The 19996-nt window shown below is 43.9% G+C and overlaps 1 protein-coding gene across 1 annotated transcript in view; it reads right to left on the bottom strand.

Annotated features, from left to right (window-relative positions):
* CLPB (ClpB family mitochondrial disaggregase) overlaps positions 1-19996 on the bottom strand; it is a 151511-nt gene that overhangs the window by 94584 nt on the left and 36931 nt on the right. The window contains exon 4 of the mRNA XM_065943964.1: positions 3690-3793. Coding sequence (XP_065800036.1) covers positions 3690-3793 — 104 coding nt within the window. The remainder of the gene's footprint in view (positions 1-3689; positions 3794-19996) is intronic.

Raw genomic sequence — 19996 nt, 5'->3', positions numbered from 1 at the left:
CCAATACTGAAGAACTTTCCTGTGAATTTGCCTATACACTCTGGGCAAGGAGCTTGCAACTCTTCTTTTCCTTAACCTTCTCACATATCCCCAAGTAGGTAGTTTCCCATGAAAAAGTCAATCCAACCAAAATAAAAACAAAACAAAACAAAACAAAAACCAGGATTCTTTTGATTTTGTCTACTTCCTCAGTGAAAATGACCCTGAGCTGGGTACAGTGACTTGCATACAGTGGGCAATCAATAAATATTGGTTGAATGGATGAATGAATGAGGTATTTCTAAATGGGAAAAGGAAAGAAAAGTATGTTTAACAAGGAGCTAAAGGCTTCGGCTGGTAAGGAGAGGAGAACTCTGAGATGATGATGATAAAGGATCATCACTCTCCAGGTTCAGAGTCAGAAAGCAGAGCACATGAAGTCCAAGGGCAGAGTACCTCCACACTGACACACCAGGGAAAATCAGAGGAGTTGCCAAAAAACCATGGCCGGCAAAGGCAGCCTGGAATTCAAAACAGAGAAAAAGCTACGAGTTAGATCTTGCAAGCCACAGAGCAGTGAACTTATGAATGATAGTTGATAGTTATTGCTTAAACCTAGAATTTATTTATATTTAATGGTTCTGAAACACTTAGTGATTACTGGGCACCAGTGTGGGTTTGCTAGGGATAATACAAAACCATGCCAGAATAACCTAACATCTTGCTGGGCAAGGATTCCTATGCAACAAATTAAGACAAATGTTAAACATGTTTTTATTTCAGCAATAAATCTGAGAGAATCTCTTACAATTTTGTGGACAAGATGAAGAAATTGGAGGATCTACAATTCTGACTGTTGAATAATGCTTCTAAACTGTCCTGATCATGAGTGAGTTTCAGGGCTCTGTACTTCATATAATAGAGTCCTTATAAACACTGTAATCAAAGACTAGCACATGAAGTGCATGATGGCAGGGACCTTGCTTGTCTAACAGTGCTGAGACCAGTCCCTGCTAGATAGGAACGTAATCAATAAAATTTTTTAAAATTACTTTTGAATAAGTAAATGAGTCCATAGAAAGCCTATTCACTAAATTTGCAGATCATATAAATTAAGAGATAGTTAATATTTCTGTCTGCTTTTCATGAGAGATATATTAGTTTGTTCCAATATTTCTGTTGCCTACCTACCTAGAATGTAGGCTGGCGAGCTCAAGAGTTAAAAAAATTCAAAGGAGACTGATTAAAAAGGCAAAGAAAGAGAAAGGAAGCAAGGAAGGGAGGGAGGGAGGGAGGTAGGATAGGAGAAAGGATGGAAAGGAGGGAGGGAGGAAGGAAAGGATGAAGGAAGGAGAGAAAAAAGAAAATATCTAAAGCAAAGTTGGCAAACTACAGCCTATGGGCCAAATCCAGCCTGCTGCCAACTTTTGTAAATAAAGTTTTATTGGAACACATCCATGTACACTCATTTGTATATTATATTCTATGTTACAATGGCCAAGCTAAATAGCCACAACTGAGACCAACTGGCCCACAAAGCTTTAAAATGGTTACCATCTGCCACTTGCCAGAAAAAGTGTGCTGACCACTGATCTAGAATGCTGAATATGAGCATCAACCTGGAAAGCTGAACACACAGGTGGATGCATGCTCAGTCGCTTCAGTCATGTCCGACTCTTGTGACCCTATGGACTGTATAGCCTGCCAGGCTCCTCTATCCATGGCATTCTCCAGGCAAGAATATTGGAGCAGGTTGTCATGCTCTCCTTCAGAGGATCTTCCTGACCCAGGGATCGAACTCATCTCTTGCAACTCCTGCACTGCAGGTGGACTGTTTATCCACTGAGCCACCTGGGAAGCCCCAGAACACAAACGTTCAAAACTTGAAATGCAGGGGTGGGGACTGGTGTGAGAGCAGAGGCAGGACTAGATGGCTTCACAGTTCTGAGATTCTGTGAAATCAAAAACGCTTACTGGGCGGTGTTTGGATCCCAAGGGCAGATGAGAAGGCCCTCGAATCCTTCCCTTCTACCTGGCCCTGCCCCTCAGCAATTGCTCCTCCTTGCTTTTTGGTGAGAGCACCAGAACAGAAGATAGAGCTGAGGGTGGCAATGCTGTATCTGAGTGAATGGAGGACAGCCTTTAAGCTATCCCACAACTTTAAGCTGAGTTCCCAAACATCAGGCTGCAAATATAGGGCAAGTCTGGCACTCATGAAATTCTCCTCTACTACAAACAAAATGAATATAATTCCCCCAGCTCAGTGGCGGAATCCAAGGTGGCATAGGTCACGGCCTGCACATAGAACTGTCAGCTCACGAAGAAAGAAAAGACATATGAGCAGATGAGAGTTCAAATAACCATATAAAGTGCTAAGATTTAGAGAATATTCAAAAGAGCAGCAGAGGACAGGTTGCAGAAAAGGCTCTGTGGAGGATCTAGCTACAGCAAGGGAGCTTGACAGAGAAGGAGCAGGTTCAGAGGTGGAGAGGCAGGGGAGAACAACTTCACACTTCACCTGGATAGCAATGCTCTGATGCTTTTGACATTTTTCTCAAGCTGCTATGAGAAACCTTGCTGGGGCAGCAATGACACCTCCGCCCTAGGCTACCTCCGCCCTAGGCTACCACACACCCACGTCAGTCTGGCAGCCTTGCTGATGGTTCTGAGAGCTGAGCACACTTCTCCCCTCTGCTGAACCTCCCCTCAGGTCAATGTTCTGACCCTCGAGCAGTCAGCAAGGTTGTCTCTCCTGGCATCACTGCAAACTCTAAAGCAGCCACAGTTTAGCTGCCCTGTTGCTGGAAAGCGAGGGGAATCTCAGGCTCTGTGAGTGAGCCAGGATAATGGGTGGGCAGCAGACTCAATCTGGACAAGCAAAGCTCAAACATAAAATATTCATCTCTGTCTGCAGTCATTTCAACCGGCCAACTTCTCAATTCCACTTTCGAAAAACCACTCACCAGAGGCAATTCAGACTAACTCGCCCAGGTACCTTCCAACAGACATGTGACCAAGCCCTGGTAAAGGTGCATATCGGCTCTTTCCTCTGGAGAAGTCCAAGCAATCACCCGCACAGTACCCCAGCAGGGCAATGAGGATCACTCCATTTCACAAGCACAGACATCAAGGCACAGAGGAAGTCCACTCTTTGTCCTGGATCACTGAGTAAGTCGAGGGGCCAGTGTTAGAGAGAGGACTATACTCCACATACAGGAGGGGAAGAAAAAACAGTATTCAGGGTAGTGTGGAGGGACTTGTGAGGCTAAGGGAACCAGTAAAGCTGGTTTCTAGTTCTGGGGCAGGGCTGGGGCAGGCTAAGTCCGCAGGAAGGGGAGGAAGAATAAATCCACATTCCACACAGTTGCCTTAATTATCTTATGGAAACCTGCTTCATTGTGCACTCATTTGAGACTCCACAGGTTGAGGCACTTTTGGCAGGACACCAGTTAAAAGGTCTTCCTACTCCTCTTCTCAGTCATGAAATCAGGCCTCTATTTTATTCCCTAAGACCTGACGTGACATAAATTACAGAGCCAGAGGGGGCTGTGAAGGGGATCTGCCCCAAGCCTTTGGGTTATCCACGAGTCCCCAGAGGATGAGCAACTTGCAGGCTCTCACCTGAGTTGCTGGTAGAACTGGCACGGAGAACGGCTGCTGGAAGCTGTAGGGAGGAGAGCCAGCAGAACAGCACAGTAGTCCACACTTACCTTCTAAAGAATGGATTCCCTGTTCCTTGGCGGTCTTGTATACACTGCTAAAGTCGTCCCCGAGGTTTGGGTCAGCACCAGCCGCAAGCAGGACCTGCACAACACTGGAAGAAATCAGACAGACATAAGTAAGTGTCAAAAACAGGAAAGGTCCAGGAAGTAAAGACCCCAATTCTGAGGCATGTTTAGGGATTGGCTCTGCCTCTGTTCACCTGAGTGGTACAATGGAAAGAACATGAACTTTACAAGTATTAAACACAAGGACAGGAAAGTTGGCTCTGAAACATTACTGGCCGAGAGGCTCTGGACAAGTTATCTAACATCTCTCTAAGGCTCAGGATCCACAACTGTAAAATATGAAGTGTTTATTCAACAAGTACTTATAAACACTTACTATGTTCAAGTCACTGTTCTAGGTGCTAGAGTCCATGCCTCAGGGAGCTTACAGTCTCTTCAGGGAAGGACAACAATTTACCATAAAATTCTAGCAAAGTGTGCTGAAGGCTATGATGGGAAAAGTACCATGTATGGTGGGAAACCAAGGGAGGGGATCAAAAAAGGCATCCCGAGGTAAGTGATATTAAAGACCTAAAAAGGCTGAATAACCAGATCCAGGTTGGTGAAGTGGGAGGACCCAATGCATTCACAAATCCTGGAGGCAAAAAAGCATGAAGTTTCATCTGAAGAAAGAAGATCTGGAGTAGAAGGTGTAAGGGGAAGAGAAGTGGGAGATGAGGTAAGCCACTGAAGGGCTTAAAGGGGGAGTGACATGGCAACACAAGCTTTTCCTCCCCACTTATATGTGCGCGCGCACACACACACATACACACACACACACACACAGAGTACAAATCACATTGAAATATTAAATTGAAAAGTGAAAGTCTTCTCTTATAGCCATCTCCTCAATCTAAATTCCAGGAGTAATTACTATCTAAAGTTTGGTGTGTTCTCTTCTAAATCTTTGCTATTAGAAGAATCACTCCTATAGCTATGTGAGAATGGACTGGAGGGATGAGGACAGAGGCAGGAGGCTCCACAGTGAGGTTAGATTAGGTGAAGTTATAAAGCACCAACCACAGTGCTTGACCCAGGAGTGCTCTTTATATGTTAGTTTCCCTTGTCTTGACCCAGGAGTGCTCTTTATATGTTAGTTTCCCTTGTCTTTTGTGATATTCCTGCTAATACTTCCCCCCACTTTTTTTTCTAATAAAAAAATTTCAAGTTCACTATAAGAAATTTAGAAAATATAGCTAATCAAAAATAAAAAATTGTTCTAGAATATATAACATCTTTCCAGCTTTTTCCAACATATGCACATTTGTATTTACAAAAAAATGGGGTCATATATAAGTTCTCCCTAAACATATACATACCTCTTCCACATATTATATATTTGTCTATCACATTGTTTTTAATGACTGCACAGTATTCTACCATAAGGCTTGTCTATACTTCATTCAGCCAATCTCCAACTATAAAATAATTATTTAATATTTCTATAACAATCTATTTCCTTTGAATAAATTCCTAAGAAGTGAATTTCTAGATCAAACCTATAAACATTTTTAAGGTTTCTGATAAATGTTACTAAACTACCTTTCAGAAAGAATGTGATTTTTATTTCTACTATCAAAAGAAGGATGAGAGCAACTATCGTGCCTTCCTTTCATCAAAATGTAAGTGAGTGACCATCTTTGCAACAGTCCATGAAATTCTACAGGCCAGAATGAGGGTACCTTTTCCCTTCTCCAAGGGATCTTCCCAATCCAGGAATTGAACCCTGGTCTTCCGTATTACAGGTGGATTCTTTACCAACTGAAGCCACAAGGGGAGCCCAAGAATACTGGAGTGGGTAGCCTATCCCTTCTCTAGCAGATCTTCCCGAACCAGGAATCAACCGGGGTAGCCTGCAATGCAGGCGAATTCTTTACCAACTGAGCTATGAGGGGAGCCCTTTCATCAAATGGGGCATTTTTTTTCTTTTTCATAGTGTGTTAATCTGGACACAGAAAATGTGTTAGACAGAAAATGGAATCACATCACTATTTCAATTTGCATTTCTTTGATTACTAGTGAAGCTGGACTTCTTTTTTAATGAATTATAATAATCAATTGTTTTTATTCTCATGAATAACGTCCTTTGCCTATTTTTCTTTTAGTATGTTCATCTTTTGCTCACTAGACTTCAAAACTATTAATGCTTCTGAAGGCATAAATTGCAAGCATTAAAAAAAAATTATTCTAGGTAATTCCGTGGTGATCCAGTGGTTAGGATTTGGTGCTTTCACTACCAGGGTCTGGGTTCAATCCCTGGTCAGAGAACTAAGATCCTACAAGTCATGTGGTGACATGTAGCCAAAAATAAATAAATAAAAATTTAAAAATTACTCTAATTATCATAACTATTAAAAAACCAAACTGTAATTTTAGATCTCCGTTGTTAAGTTTTTCAGTATCTGTAGTCAGTAGTGTTGTTGGTTTTCCCTGTATTAACTGGTTTGAATTTCATAACCTTCAACAGGCACAGGACCTGGCCCAATTATTTGCTGAATGGATGAATGAATTTCAGTAACTCCCATGCACACACATACACACACACACAGTCCTCATAGATAAGTAACATGGTCAAGTGAGTCTCCTGATTCTAATACCCCTCACCTAAAAAGATTTTAAGAATCACCTTTTGTAGGTAATTTATCCTGGCTATGAATTATGATCCTAAAGATAAATGAGAAGGGTCTCTAAGCAGCTAAAATCCACATCTAAAAGTCAAATGTGTAATTCACAGCAGACACTGTCAGGTTTTTAGTTGGAGACTATTTGCTTATCAGTTCAGTTCAGTCACTCAGTTGTGTCCAACTCTTTGTGACCCCATGGACTGCAGCATGCCAGGCTTCCCTGTCCATCACTAACTCCTGGAGCTTACTCAAACTAAAGTTCATCAAGTCGGTGATGCTATCCAACCATCTCATCCTCTGTTGTCCCCTTCTCCTCCCACCTTCAACCTTTCCTAGCATCAGGGTCTCTTCCAATGAGTCACTTCTTCCCATCAGGTGGCCAAAGAATTGGAGCTTCAGCTTCAGCATCAGTCCTTCCAATGAATATTCAGGACTGATTTCCTTTAGGATAGACTGGTTGGATCTCCTTGCAGTCCAAGGGACTCTCAAGAGTCTTCTCCAATACCACAGTTCAAAAGTGTCAATTCTTCGGCGCTCAGCTTTCTTTATAATCCAACTCTCACATCCATACATGACTACTGGGAAAACCATAGCTTTGACTAGACAGACCTTCGTTGGCAAAGTAATGTCTCTGCTTTTTAATATGCTGTCTAGGTTGGTCATAACTTTCCTTCCAAGGAGTAAGTGTCTTTTAATTTCATGGCTGCAATCACCATCTGCAGTGATTTTGGAGGCCAAGAAAAGAATATCGGTCACTGTTTCCATTGTTTCCCCATCTATTTGCCATGAAGTGATGGAATTGGATGCCATGATCTTAGTTTTCTGAATGTTGAGTTTTAAGCCAACTTTTTCACTCTGCTTTTCACTTTCATCAAGAGGCTCTTTAGTTCTTCTTTGCTTTCTGCCGTATGTGTGGTGTCATCTGCATATCTGAGGTTATTGATATTTCTCCCAGCAATCTTGATTCAGCTTGTGCTTCATCCAGCTCTGCATTTCACATGATGTACTCTGCATATAAATTAAATATGCAGGGTGACAATATACAGCCTTGATGTACTCCTTTCCTGACTTGGAACCAGTCTGCTATTCCATGTCCAGTTCTAACTGCTGCTTCTTGACTTGAATACAGATTTCTCAGGAGGCAGGTGCAGTGGTCTGATATCCCCATCTCTTTCAGAATTTTCCACAGTTTGTTGTGATCCACACAATCAAAGGCTTTGGTGTAATCAATAAAGCAGAAGTAGATGTTTTTCTGGAACTCTCTTGCTTTTTTGATGATCCAGTGGATGTTGGCAATTTGATCTCTGGTTCCTCTGCCTTTTCTAAATCCAGCTTGAATATCTGGAAGTTCTCAGTTCATGTACTGTTGAAGCCTGGCTTGGAGAATTTTGAGCATTACTTTACTAGTGTGTGAGATGAGTGCAATTGTGTGGTACTTTGAACATTCTTTGGCATTGACTTTCTTTGGGATTGGAATGAAAACTGATCTTTTCCAGTCCTGTGGCCACTGCTGAGTTTTCCATATTTGCTAGCATATTGAGTGCAGCACTTTCACAGCATCATCTTTTAGGATCTGAAGTAGCTCAACTGGAATTCCATCACCTCTACTAGCTTTGTTCATAGTAATGCTTCCTAAGGTCCATTTGACTTTGCATTCCACGATGTCTGGCTCTAGGTGAGCCAGACCATACCATTGTGGTTATCTGGGTCATGAAAATCTTTTTTATATAGTTCTTCTGTGTATTCTTGCCACCTCTTCTTAATATCTTCTGCTTCTGTTAGGTCCCTACCATTTCTGTCTTTTATTGTAATTTACTTATACAGTTTACAAATAATTTGGAAAGGACTGTCATTAGTCTTCCTACTTCTCAGAAGATGAAAAGTTAAGAGGGTTCAAAAAGGCTGTTAAGAGATGGGCAAACTAACTGCAGACAGTGAGAAAAATATCTCATGGCAAAGGATGCAGTATGGTACAGTGGTTATAACGTTGGCTTTAAAATCTGAGACCATGGTACAGATGGGCTTCTCTGGGGAAAATGGACAAGAATCTGCTTGCCAGTGCAGGGGATATTGGTTCGATCCCTGGTCTCGGAAGATTCCACATGCCTCAGAGCAACTGAAGCCTGTGCACCACAACTACGAGCCCACTTGCTGAAATTACTGAGACCAAATGCTGCAACTACTGAAGACTGCGCATCTAGAACCTGTGCTCCACAATAAGAGAAACCACTGCAAAGAGAAACCACTGCAAAGAGAAACCTGTGCACTGCAATGCAATGCAACGAAGAGCAGTCCCTGCTCTCTAGAGAAAGCCCACGGAGAGCAACAAAGACCCAGTGCAACCAAAAATAAATCAATAAATAAATTTAAAAAAATCCGAGTCAATATGAGCATCAACATGAATAATGACATTAACAGACTATCACCCATTGTACACTAAGATTCCAAGAGTCCATATAGTCAATGGGGAAGAAGGGAAAGCTCTTTTTTTTTTTTTTTTTACTGTAGAACGACACCTAATAAATGTAGAACAAATGATGAAATTAGAAAATCACTCAGTATCATAATTATCAGATATTAAGAGTATCTAGCTCATATGACTCTGTTAGTGCATAAAATGTGCTTTAATAGTGTATGACACATAATAAGTGCTTAACAGACATTAGTTATTATGACTGTGTACCTGACCCTATGGTTGGGCTGTAGGAAAGTCAAGAGACTTATGAACTGACACACAAATAGGGAAGATAGTGACATTTTATAACAAGTACGGGGAAGCACTATCATTTACTAACTGTGATCCTGGACAAATTATTATACCTCTGAAACTCTTATTTCCTTACTAGAATAATAGGGATTATGATGCCCCCCCCCACCCCGTAAGTTATGAGATAAAAACTCTACAGTGCCTGGCACATCAAAGGAGATCCACAAATATAAGCTCTCTTCTCTGTGTCCATATAATCTTAGTGATAATCACATAGGCTGAAGTGGGCTCCAAATCTATACCTAATCAGCCCCAGCACTCGTGCTGCCTGCTGTGATAAGAAAGGCAGCTCTTCTATATTCTACACAAGTTGGCTTGTTTTAAAATTTAAGTGAGGAGGGTTTGTCAATCTAAACTCAAAGGGACATAATTTGGTTAATGCTCAGCTGCTCTGTCCAATCACCATTCAATCACAACCCCTCCCAGGGCAGGCTGTCCCTCTAGGCATTTAGTGTCACTAACTGTGCTACCTGGGCCTCTCCAGGTTCCTGAGTATTGATTCCATCTGTCCAATTTGCAGGCTGCAAGACGTGCCCAAGCAACCAAGTATGCTACCCTTGGCCCCAGGGGGCAGACAGTGGTCTGGCAGGATGGGGAGAGAAAAGTGATGAGGCTAGGCCCTGGGGCTGCTAACCCAATCAAAAGGAATGGGCAATTCACTTCACAAACTTGGAGGACAAGGAGGGTAAGCATCCAAGCAAGTGACTCATTCTGCAACCTTGGAGAAGATTCCTTTCACTTTTCATAAATGCAAAAGGCAGCAGCCCTTCGATGGGATAGAGCTAGGACTAAAAGAACCACGGCTGCTCTGTGGTCCAGAGTGGCACCAAACAGTTTATCAGATAGCTAGTAAGCTTTTTGTCCAAGAGTCATCTCATACTTAAAAAGCATTTGACCCAGAGTTCCATGGGGATCAGGTCTTTTTTGGAGAAATCAGTCCAGATCAGGCTAAAGGACTACATGACTATAGTTAGCTTTGAAGACAAAAAGAACTTTCTTTGTGGACCTGTGGGATGCAGCAGGGCAGAAACAGGCTAGGAGGCCAGCCGGGTAAGAGAAACCTAGGGCAAGGCTGGTGAGAACAGGTTTAGCAGCAGGTCAGGCCCAGGGAGTGCCAAGAAGTTCAGAGTCAAAACAGAGCCAAGGGCCAGAGACCAGGCAGCAGAGACGTGAGGCAGAGAGCCAAAAGCCAGGTCATATGCTAAGGACTAGAGACAGAGGGAAACAGCAGACACAAAACAAGTCAACAACCAGAAACCAAGAAACACACTGGTATGAGGCCAAGGGAAGACAAAAGAAGTAGACACTAGGAGCAGCAATGAGAAGACTTCGGAAATGAAGAGATTTCTGTTTCTTTGACATTTTTGTTTTTGCTGAAGCTGAAATAAACCCCCCAATTTGGAAATGTATCTGGGAAAAGGTGACGTATAAGAGATGGTGAGTTGGCCCACCTGGCTGACAAGGGGATTACCGGATCTGATGGTACAAAGGGAGGCAGGCACTGCTATTCAAAGTGATCCACCAAAGGATAACTGCAGCCGACTTTGTTCTGGTGCTGTCATGATGGCTGTAACTCGTGAGGTTGGGTTTAGGTATCACTACCTAAAATGTCAGCAGCTGGTGCCAAATGGGCAGTACCTAATACGGGTTAGGTCTTCATGGTTTTAATAGCTGGATTAAAGGGGGCAGGGTACACCATTCCACTCACTCAAGTTTTCTGTAATACTCAAAGGAACTATGCTGACTACTCCATAGGTTCTCACTGGGCAAAGGCTTACAAACATCAGCAATTCTCCCAGCCAGTTCAGAACCTGGCCTCTGATAGTCTGTGGAAAGACATGCCTACCAATGTCAGTATCAACTTCAAAGGCTAGAGAGAATCTCCAGATACCCTACTTCCAATACTAACCTGGAAAGTCAGAGAATGTCTGCAGCCCGAGAGGATGGCAGTTTAGAGTTAGCCTTTAGTGACTCGGCTCTGGTAGCAGTACGTGCCTTCCTGTATGTCCATCACAATCTATTCTGGTCTTATCTCTGCCCAAGTGAGCTGACTTACCAAAAAGACTGAGCTGTGTGAATGCTGAAGGTGAAGGTTGTGAGGGATAGTATCCAGCTGACAGGCTGGCAGAGGAAGAGCAACAGGACTGAGCTAGCCAGGATGGGGGGCTGGCGGGTACTGCAGGCTTGGAAATCTGACTAGTCAGAAATGGTCAGGTATTGAAGACTGGCCTCAGGAAGGGAGGAGAACGCAGGTCCAGAACCCAAGACCTGGGTAAGAGTTACACAAGTGATTAGGAGTGGTGAGCTCTGAGTCTAGGCTAAGAGCTGTTTTCCTTCTACTTTCTTTTACTGCCTGCTCGTATAAGTATTCAATTTCTCAAGGGTACAGTGGAGCTAAGTAGGAAGAAGACAGCAGTCTAATATTAAGAGCTAGCATTTGTATATACTTCCTACCCACCAGGCACTATTTTAAATATTAATACTTTATATATACTAACATTTAATCCTCACAACAACCCTATGAGGGAGGTCAAACAGAAACCCAAGGGGTAAGTAACCTGCCCAAGGTCACTCAGTTGTAAGGAGCACAGGTGGGATTCAAACCAGGGCAGTCTGGCTACCAAGTCCATGTTCTTATCATTCAGCTATATTGCCTCTCACGTCCCTTTATGGAACCCCAGGTAGCTAACAGTCTGGAGGACTTGCCTCAATTCAAGTTTTAGCAACAAGGCAAGGATCAGGAAGCCCCACAGAAAAATGAGGCAAAAACACCCAGAGGAGGGAGGAAACAAACAAGATGATTAAGTATATGAAGAAATTCTCAAGCTCATTTGTGATTAGAGAAATGAAAAGATTTTTAAATGAGATAGCACTTTATTGGGAATTTGGGATTGATATGCATACACTGCTGTATTTAAAACAGATAACCAACAAGGATTTGCTATAAAGAAAATTTAAAAATGAAATAGCACTTTAAATTCAACATACTGGCAAAAGTGAGAAAGCTGAAAAATACCCAGTGTTGGTGAAGGCATGAGGATCTTGGATTCTTCAGTTACTGCCTAGGGACAGACTGATGCAGCCATTCCAGAAGTCATCTTGTAATATTTGTCACATTAAAGTACCTGACCCGATAACCCAGCACTTTGCTCCTGAGTATACATATCTCAGAGAAATTCTAACACAGGTCCAAACATGGGAGATGTCCCCACACCTTTTGTGGCAGTGGGGAGTTGCAGGCACTCAGGTGTCCATCACTGAGGAAACGAGTGAGTTAAATGTGGTCTATAAAACATGATGCAGCAGTTAGAAGCAACAGGTTGGACACAATAATAGATGATCTTTAAAAAAGGGTTAAGGGGTCTCCCTGGTGGCTCAGTGGTAGGTAAAAAGAATCCATCTGCCAGTGCAGAAGACATGGGTTTGATCCCCGATCTGGGAAGATCCCACATGACTCAGAGCAACTAAAGCCCGGTCACCACAACTACTGAACCTGTGCTCCAGAGCCCGTGAGCCGAAACCATTGAAACCTGGGTGCCGTAGAGCCTGTGCTCCACGAGAAAAGAAGCCACTACAATGAGAAGCTCGGACACCACAACTAGAGAAAAGCCTGTGCAGCAATGAAGACCCAGCACAGTCAAAAATAAATAAATAAATAAATAAAATTATTTAAAAAATTAAAAAGGATCGGATTTCCTGCCCTCATTTCTTCTAAAAGTTTATTCCTTCAGGGAGTCTCTCAACTGCAGAACTTCTAATTCCTATGTTGATCTAGTGATCTTGGGGGCTGAAGAATTAAGGGCCCAGTGAAAACAATGAATTCCCTGAAGTACACCAAAGACCATCAAATATATCCCTCCTGCTGGGAGTGCCCCCCCGCTGCCCCACTTCCCCTTCAACTGGTTAGTGGTCACTCACCTTAAGGGCTCCTCCGTGACATAGTCATTAACTCAACTGAGGCCTCTCTGACGCTCAGCCCGGGTGCACGCCCTTCCTGCTTGCACAGAACCCAATTCTCACTCAAGTGGAAGGTGCCACTCACCATATCATATCGTGGTTGCCTGTCTATTTTTATTTACCTTTCCCATAGACCACAGGGCAAGGGCCATGTCTCAACCTTCTTTCCTAGCTTCTTGCCCAATGCCTAGATCACAATAAGTGGTCGACAGATGCTTTCTGAATGACTGTATGAATAAATGAAATAATTCATTTGGTGAGAAATGAGGGAGAAAGGTGGAAGGCAACTGTCTTAGCCCTTCCCAGCCTTCTCACACCTGAGGGTCCAAACTGGGTTGCAGGCAGCTTAGCTGTGGAAAACGTCCCCATCTTCCTCTCCTGAGCATCAAACCCTTCCTGACTTACACCAGGCAGTTCCCAAAGATGAGGAAATGAACCGGAGGGTGGTCTCTAAGTGGCAGCTCCTGAGACTCACAGAAGTCCCTTTGGAGCAACAGCCCCCAAGAGGTATGTTTTAATTTGCTGATTAGGCTGTAATTAGATTAGAGGTGGAAGCACCCTTAGGAAGCTGGCTCATATGGACCTTGATGAGCTCCCATTTTCAAGACTGTGGGGCGTCACAAAGCTCGAGAGGGCAGTTGCATCGATTGACTTTCTGCTCTCAGTGGCTGGAGGGGCTTTGGGTCATCACACTGTTTAGGAAAGAGGGAGGAAACCTGTGGTGTGAGCTGAGGCCTAGGCTGGGCCAGGCACGTGTCAGAGACGGCTGGTGAGCAGCTGGAGCTGGTGAAGCAAGAAGGGCAGTGATCCCAGCTCCAGGTCGTCCCCACACAATGTGGAGCTTCTGGAGAGGCTCCTCTGACTTCCCCTCCCCTTTACCCCCCACATCTAAGCATAGGGTCACCGTGTCCCAAGGAGAAGACAAAGAGTTGACCTATTCTCAACCCAGCGCACACCTCGGTGAGGGGAGGAAGCAAAGAGGTCACAGTTCAGGAAGTTTGCTGGAAGTCAAATGAGCTGTGGCTCATTCAGTCTACTGGCCAGTCTATGGGAGGTCAGGAAAGCAGGGTGGCCGGCCAAAGGCACGTGTTGAATCTAAAGATCCTGTGGTGGGGGGGCATGAGCTTGGGGCAGGGGCGGGTAGTGGGGAAATAGGACGGCGGTTTTCTTTTCTTCTTTTTTGGGAGGATGGGGTGCAGTTTTCTTTTTAAAGTCAGCTTCCTTGGGAAACAAACTAAAGATTAGGTAGGAAGCAAGGTAGCTGTGTAGAAAACGTGTCCCAGTTTTCTCAAATGAGGATGATATTTTATTTACTTCCCTCAAAAGGCAAAGATCAGTAATCATAATAAAGTAGCCATAGAGGGTTGAGCACTTTACATTTACTTTTACATTTACTATTCCAGATCATTATAACCACTTGCAATGAGGTGCCAGTCAATTTTATAAATGAATAAACTGAGGCTCAGCAAGACAACATGAGCAGTCCAAGTATACATGTTAAATAAACACAGGAACCAAGATTCAAACTCATTACTGTCTGGTGCACATTCCCCTAAACCACACTGCTTCTCACCCACCTGACCATCCATTAGTCTGTCCTAACATCCCATAGTTGCTGGGCCCTTACTATGCACCAGGGACAGTAATATTTTCAGATAGTCATAAAGCTAGCTGGGTTAATAAGAAGGAATCTGATTCAGATAGACAAGGGTCAAAAATCAATAGTGGGCCCAGACAAGGTGAGATAATTTGGGCAAAGCTCAAGGAAGGCATAGCACGTTACGTGGGCCACCAAACCAAGACTATCTATTACAGGGTTTCCAGGACAATCGCAATTTCACACTCTTCACCTAGTTCTAAACACAGGTCCATGCCTTTCAATCTGTGGTTCATAATACTCGGTCGCCAAACCAATGGGCCAGAGTGGTCAGGCCCTGGTTATTAGGGATTCTTTCCACAGTATGGGCTAGACCAGGCTCTCCATAGGCAAATCATCCATAAGAGCATGCTGGGGCTCCTATACTTACTATGCACTAGGCTGTCTTAAGTGCATTTTAATCTTTGCAACCACATGATGCTGAGGCAGGTGCCATTATTGTTCCTACTCTGCCGATGAGGAAACAGTTGGTAAGAGGTAGAGCGAGGTTTTAAACTCAGGTCCTTTTTCTGGAGCCCTTGTCCCTCACCACTCTGCCATGCACATCTAGACTGTGCTCCCTAAGGTAAGGACTGTGCCTGGCCACCTGTTCCCCTGCACACAGGGCAGAGTACAGGCCAGTAAATATTTGTTATCGATTCACTTCTGAGGCCTTAACACTGCACTGCTGGTGCACACACTGAGGCTGCAGTCAGCTCCTGGGCTCTACTTGCCAGAACTGCTAAATTGGGTTGCCCTGGATATTACTGTTGGTCTTGGTTTTAACTGCAGACTGAAACACTCATCTCCCCTATTAATTTTTATCACCAGAGATTTAACCACTGCTCTATCCCATTGAGTTCTTTTTTCACATTTGCAATTCTTTCACCCAACATATCAGCTTCATTGAATTTGCCAATTTGGTTGTCATTTATCAGTGGTCTCATTAGAATCAGTGATATGACTAGTGAATAGGACAGAACCCTGTGGTTCATAAGTACAGTCTGCTTTCCAGCCTGATATCCATTCATATATAAACAATGAACCAGATCACTCACCATTCATTAGTTTTGACTAAACTATTTGCTACATCATATTTTATTAATGCAGATAGCATGAGAGACAGCCAAAACCTTGCTGCATCCTAGGCACACTCACCGTATTTACTGATATTTACTGTATATCCCCGACCCACCGGCCTGGCAGCCCTAATAAGCACAGTTCGTGGCACAGAGTGGGTCTGAGGTCTTTAGAGAGGAGGTGCAGGAGCACACCACATCACAGTCCCTAGAAATGGAACACTACTCCCCAGGCTGCTGAAGGGGATGAGCACTGGGTGCTCTTTTTGTCCCAACCAATCCTCTCGGTGAAGACAGCCCTGAACACAGAACCCCAGGATGGGATACAGCGGTGGAAAAGTGGGTGGGTACCCTGAGACTGTCAAGTTAGGCAAATGAGCTGGCATCGCTTCCCCAAGAGTAGTGCCTGGGTGGCCTGAGGTCAAGGCATGTGTCTGCCAAACTAGAAATGGGTGCATGCTGGAATTGGAATATCATTACTATGAAACAGGATTATCTTGGGCAATGATTCTAAATGGGATTAGAAATGACTCTTTGTTACTCAGAGATAATCAGCCATAGCAGCAGCGGTGGGAGAGACGTCAAGCACGGCACACTTTTCTGGGGGCATAGTGCTGGCATTCTGGGCACCTGGCCAGCACCCTCAGCCACCCTTCCTTGCTGGGAAATACTGGGAACTGTTCTTCACCAGGCAGGTGGCCACCTGGGACAATAGCCATCTTCACGTCAAAATGCTCTGGTCTGGGGTCCCGTGTTCTAGGCACAGCTTCTGAGATGAAAAGGAGTAGAAAAAGAATTTCCAAAGCTCTACTGCTTCTGCATCATACAAAAGAGACACTGGTGAGAGGCAAGTAATAGCGCCACCTCCCTCAAAGATAGGCCTACTTGAAGGAAATTCACTAACTTCATGAGGTCACCCACAATCAGCCGCAGCAGGGTTAGTCATAATAATAATTAAGACACTACCACTACTATTAACTAAAGTAGCAAACTCTTCTCCAGTGCTTATTATGTGGCAGGCATCATTCTAAACACTTTTACATACATTTACACACTTAAAAGTAGCTCACCTTGTTATCTCAGTATCATGGTTGAGGAAACAATCACAGGTAAGTGAAAGAATTTGTCGAGACAATAGGAGCAAGAGCCTGGATGTGAACCCCAGTCTTCAGCTCTCGAGCTCACACCACCAGCACATGCTGGACAGTCTCAGCCTGAAAGGACCGTGGCCTGTGCTGGATAAGGCTTTCCTTTACGTTCGCTGGTCTCCAGACCCTGCCAGTACCTCCGATGAACTCTGGTACATCCCTACTTTCTTACCATTAGGAGCCTACGCTCACAATGGTCCTTATTCCAAAAATGCTGTCTTTCTACTCTCCACCTCTACTGATCAAACTCCTGTCCATCTTTCAAGGCCCATCTCATGTGAAAGGGCCTCCTTTCATGATCACCCCCTCCCAAGCACTCTAGGTTGGTCTTCTCTGGGGTAATGACCATCCTCTGCCTCATTCTACAGTTAAAGGGGGCTTATTTTATCTCTTCTCTGAAGACAAGGGGGGTAGTTTGTTGGTTTTTAAATTTCTCAAAATCATCCAGCACATAGTGGGTCATCAAGAAACCTTGCCCGAGTTGACTTGACACCTGGTCCTGACATGGCTTTGATCCTGAATCTTCCCTACCTGGGCAGTGTAGTCCAGTGGAGAGAAAAAGGGTTTGGGGTTCAGAGGTACCTGGCTTCAAATCCCAGCTCTCCCTTTCAACAGTGACAAGCTTGAACACCTCTGAACTTCATTTTCTCTATATGTAAAACAGGGATAATAACCTATCCCTTTTAGGGTTGCAGTGAGGATCACAGCCAATACTGGAAGTACTTGACATGGGCCTGGCACGCAGAAGACACCACAACCATCATCATCACTACAGTCAGGAGATCAGACAGCACAAAGTCAGTCTCTCTGGGCCAAAGGAAGCACCGTTGTGCAGCAAGCAGCCAGGCTGAGAACAGGCTGGGGATCTTGGGAAGAGGCTGGAAGCCTCCAAGACAGGCTAGACCTCCACGCTGTCAGGCCCCCTAAAGACCTAAGCTGAAGCATGGGTCCAGGGTGCTCTACTTGCTCTGCCTCTGGCCAGTCAGCAAAGAAGAGCCTCCCAAGGAGGCTGCCCTGGTCCAGCTGCAAGAGCAGCACCAGTTCCTTGCTCAGAGAACACCTGCACAGTTGTCGGCCACACAGAGAGGCCTGTAAAGCCTCTCCTGAGGGTCAGGAATCTAGCTTGGGCTTCTGGGTTCTTAAAGATAGGGTATAATGTCCCCCTTCCCTTAGTAAGACGGAGGGAAAATAAGCCAATGCTAAAAATAAATGACTGCTACGAGAGGGAATTAAATGGTCTTTGGCCAAGGATGGCGGCATTTTAAAATTAACAAAGCCCAGGTACCACATCCAGGAAGGCCTTGGCAAATGCGTGTTATCCACTCATTAGCTCAGCTCCTCAGGGACCCCAGCCAAGTAGGGAAGGCAGTGCCGGGAAGCAGTCCTTCCGATGCTGATGAAATGTACTCCAGGAGAAAAAGCAGGAGGGAGGGAGACTCTTGTGGGGAATTTCAAACAGTTCTGCTGGAGCTTCCTTCTCTGTCTGGTGGACTCACCTTCTCTGGGGCAGGGGCTTTCAAAGCAACCAGCAAGCCCAAGCGGGCTCAAATCTCAATGTCCCCCCACCACCCCACCCTTTCAGGATCCTTGGTTCCTGAAGCACCCCAATGGCCACACTATTTAGGTGGTCCTCTCTGGATGGCAGTCCAGGAACAAAGAACCCAAGAATGATACGGGATGAGGCAAGTTCCCAGTCCTGAGCCCTGCTCTTTCTCCTTGCTATGAAGAACCCTATGACACTTTGTGAGCCTGCCAATATACCACTCACAAAGTGAACTGATCACTATTCATCGGTTGTGTGACTCCACAAATCTTTACTCTCTATAATCAGAATATATAGTATTCCAATGTAAGATCCCATCAGCAATAAGGATTCAAAACATTCTAGTAGACCACAAACAATATGGGTTCATTTTTTTCATTTTAACACTACAATCATGAATTCTCAGTACACCAAAGGTCACAATTAACAGTGAAAATATAGAGAAAGATGGTGGCATTTGAAAAACTTTTTTAATGTCAGTTTATTGAAGCATCATTTACACATAGTAAAATGCATCCTTCTAAGATGTACAATTTGATGAGTTGTATGGCCACCACCAGAATTAAGAATTAATACTCTAAAGTATTACCGTCACCCGAAAAGTTCCTTTGTGTCCTTCCTCCCACTCCTAAATGCTGCTGCTGCTGCTGCTGCTAAGTCGCTTCAGTCGTGTCCGACTCTGTGAGATCCCACAGACCACAGCCCACCAGGCTCCCCCATCCCTGGGATTCTCCAGGCAAGAACACTGGAGTGGGTTCTCCTAAATGCTAGCAGCCACTAACTTGAGTTCTGTCCCTATAGTATTGCCTCTACCAGACTGTCATATAAATGGAATTATACAGAAGGTAGTTTTCATTGTCTGGCTTTAACTTAGCATAAGACTTTCAAGATTCGACCATTTCCCCAGTGCTGAGAGGTCCACTGTATGGATGTACCATAATTTGTCCTTTCATCAGAAGATGGACATTTGGGTAATTTTGAGTTTTGGGGGATTATGAATAAGGTTACTGTAAATATTTGCATACAGGTCTCTAGGTAGATATGTTTTTATTTTTCATGGACAAATACCTAGGAGTTGGTATTGCTGGGCTGTTTGATAAATGTACATTTTGCCTCTATAAGAAATTGCTAAAATGTTTTCTAAAGTGGCTATTCCATTACACATTCATATCAGCAGTTATGACAATTGTTCTGCATCACTATCATCACTTGGTAGTGTCAGTTTTTAAAATTTTGGTCATTGGAATAGGTATTTGGTCAAATGGAATAGCATTTCACTATGATTTTAACTTGCATTTCCCTAAATGCTGAGTATTTTTAATGTACTTGAAGTGTCTGCTCAAGTCTTTTGCCTATTTTTTAAAAACTGGGCTATCTTTTTATTACTGATGTGTCCAAGAGTTCTTTATACCTTCTGGATAAATTTGTTATCAGACGTGTTTTGACAGCTTCTTTTTTGAGGAATCAGAAATCGTACCATTTTAATTCCAAACCAC

This window comes from Muntiacus reevesi, chromosome 9 (assembly GCF_963930625.1).
Source record: "Muntiacus reevesi chromosome 9, mMunRee1.1, whole genome shotgun sequence".
Taxonomy (NCBI): domain Eukaryota; kingdom Metazoa; phylum Chordata; class Mammalia; order Artiodactyla; family Cervidae; genus Muntiacus; species Muntiacus reevesi.
Note: the sequence above shows the minus strand (reverse complement) of the source record. Positions and strands in the feature narration are given on the sequence as shown.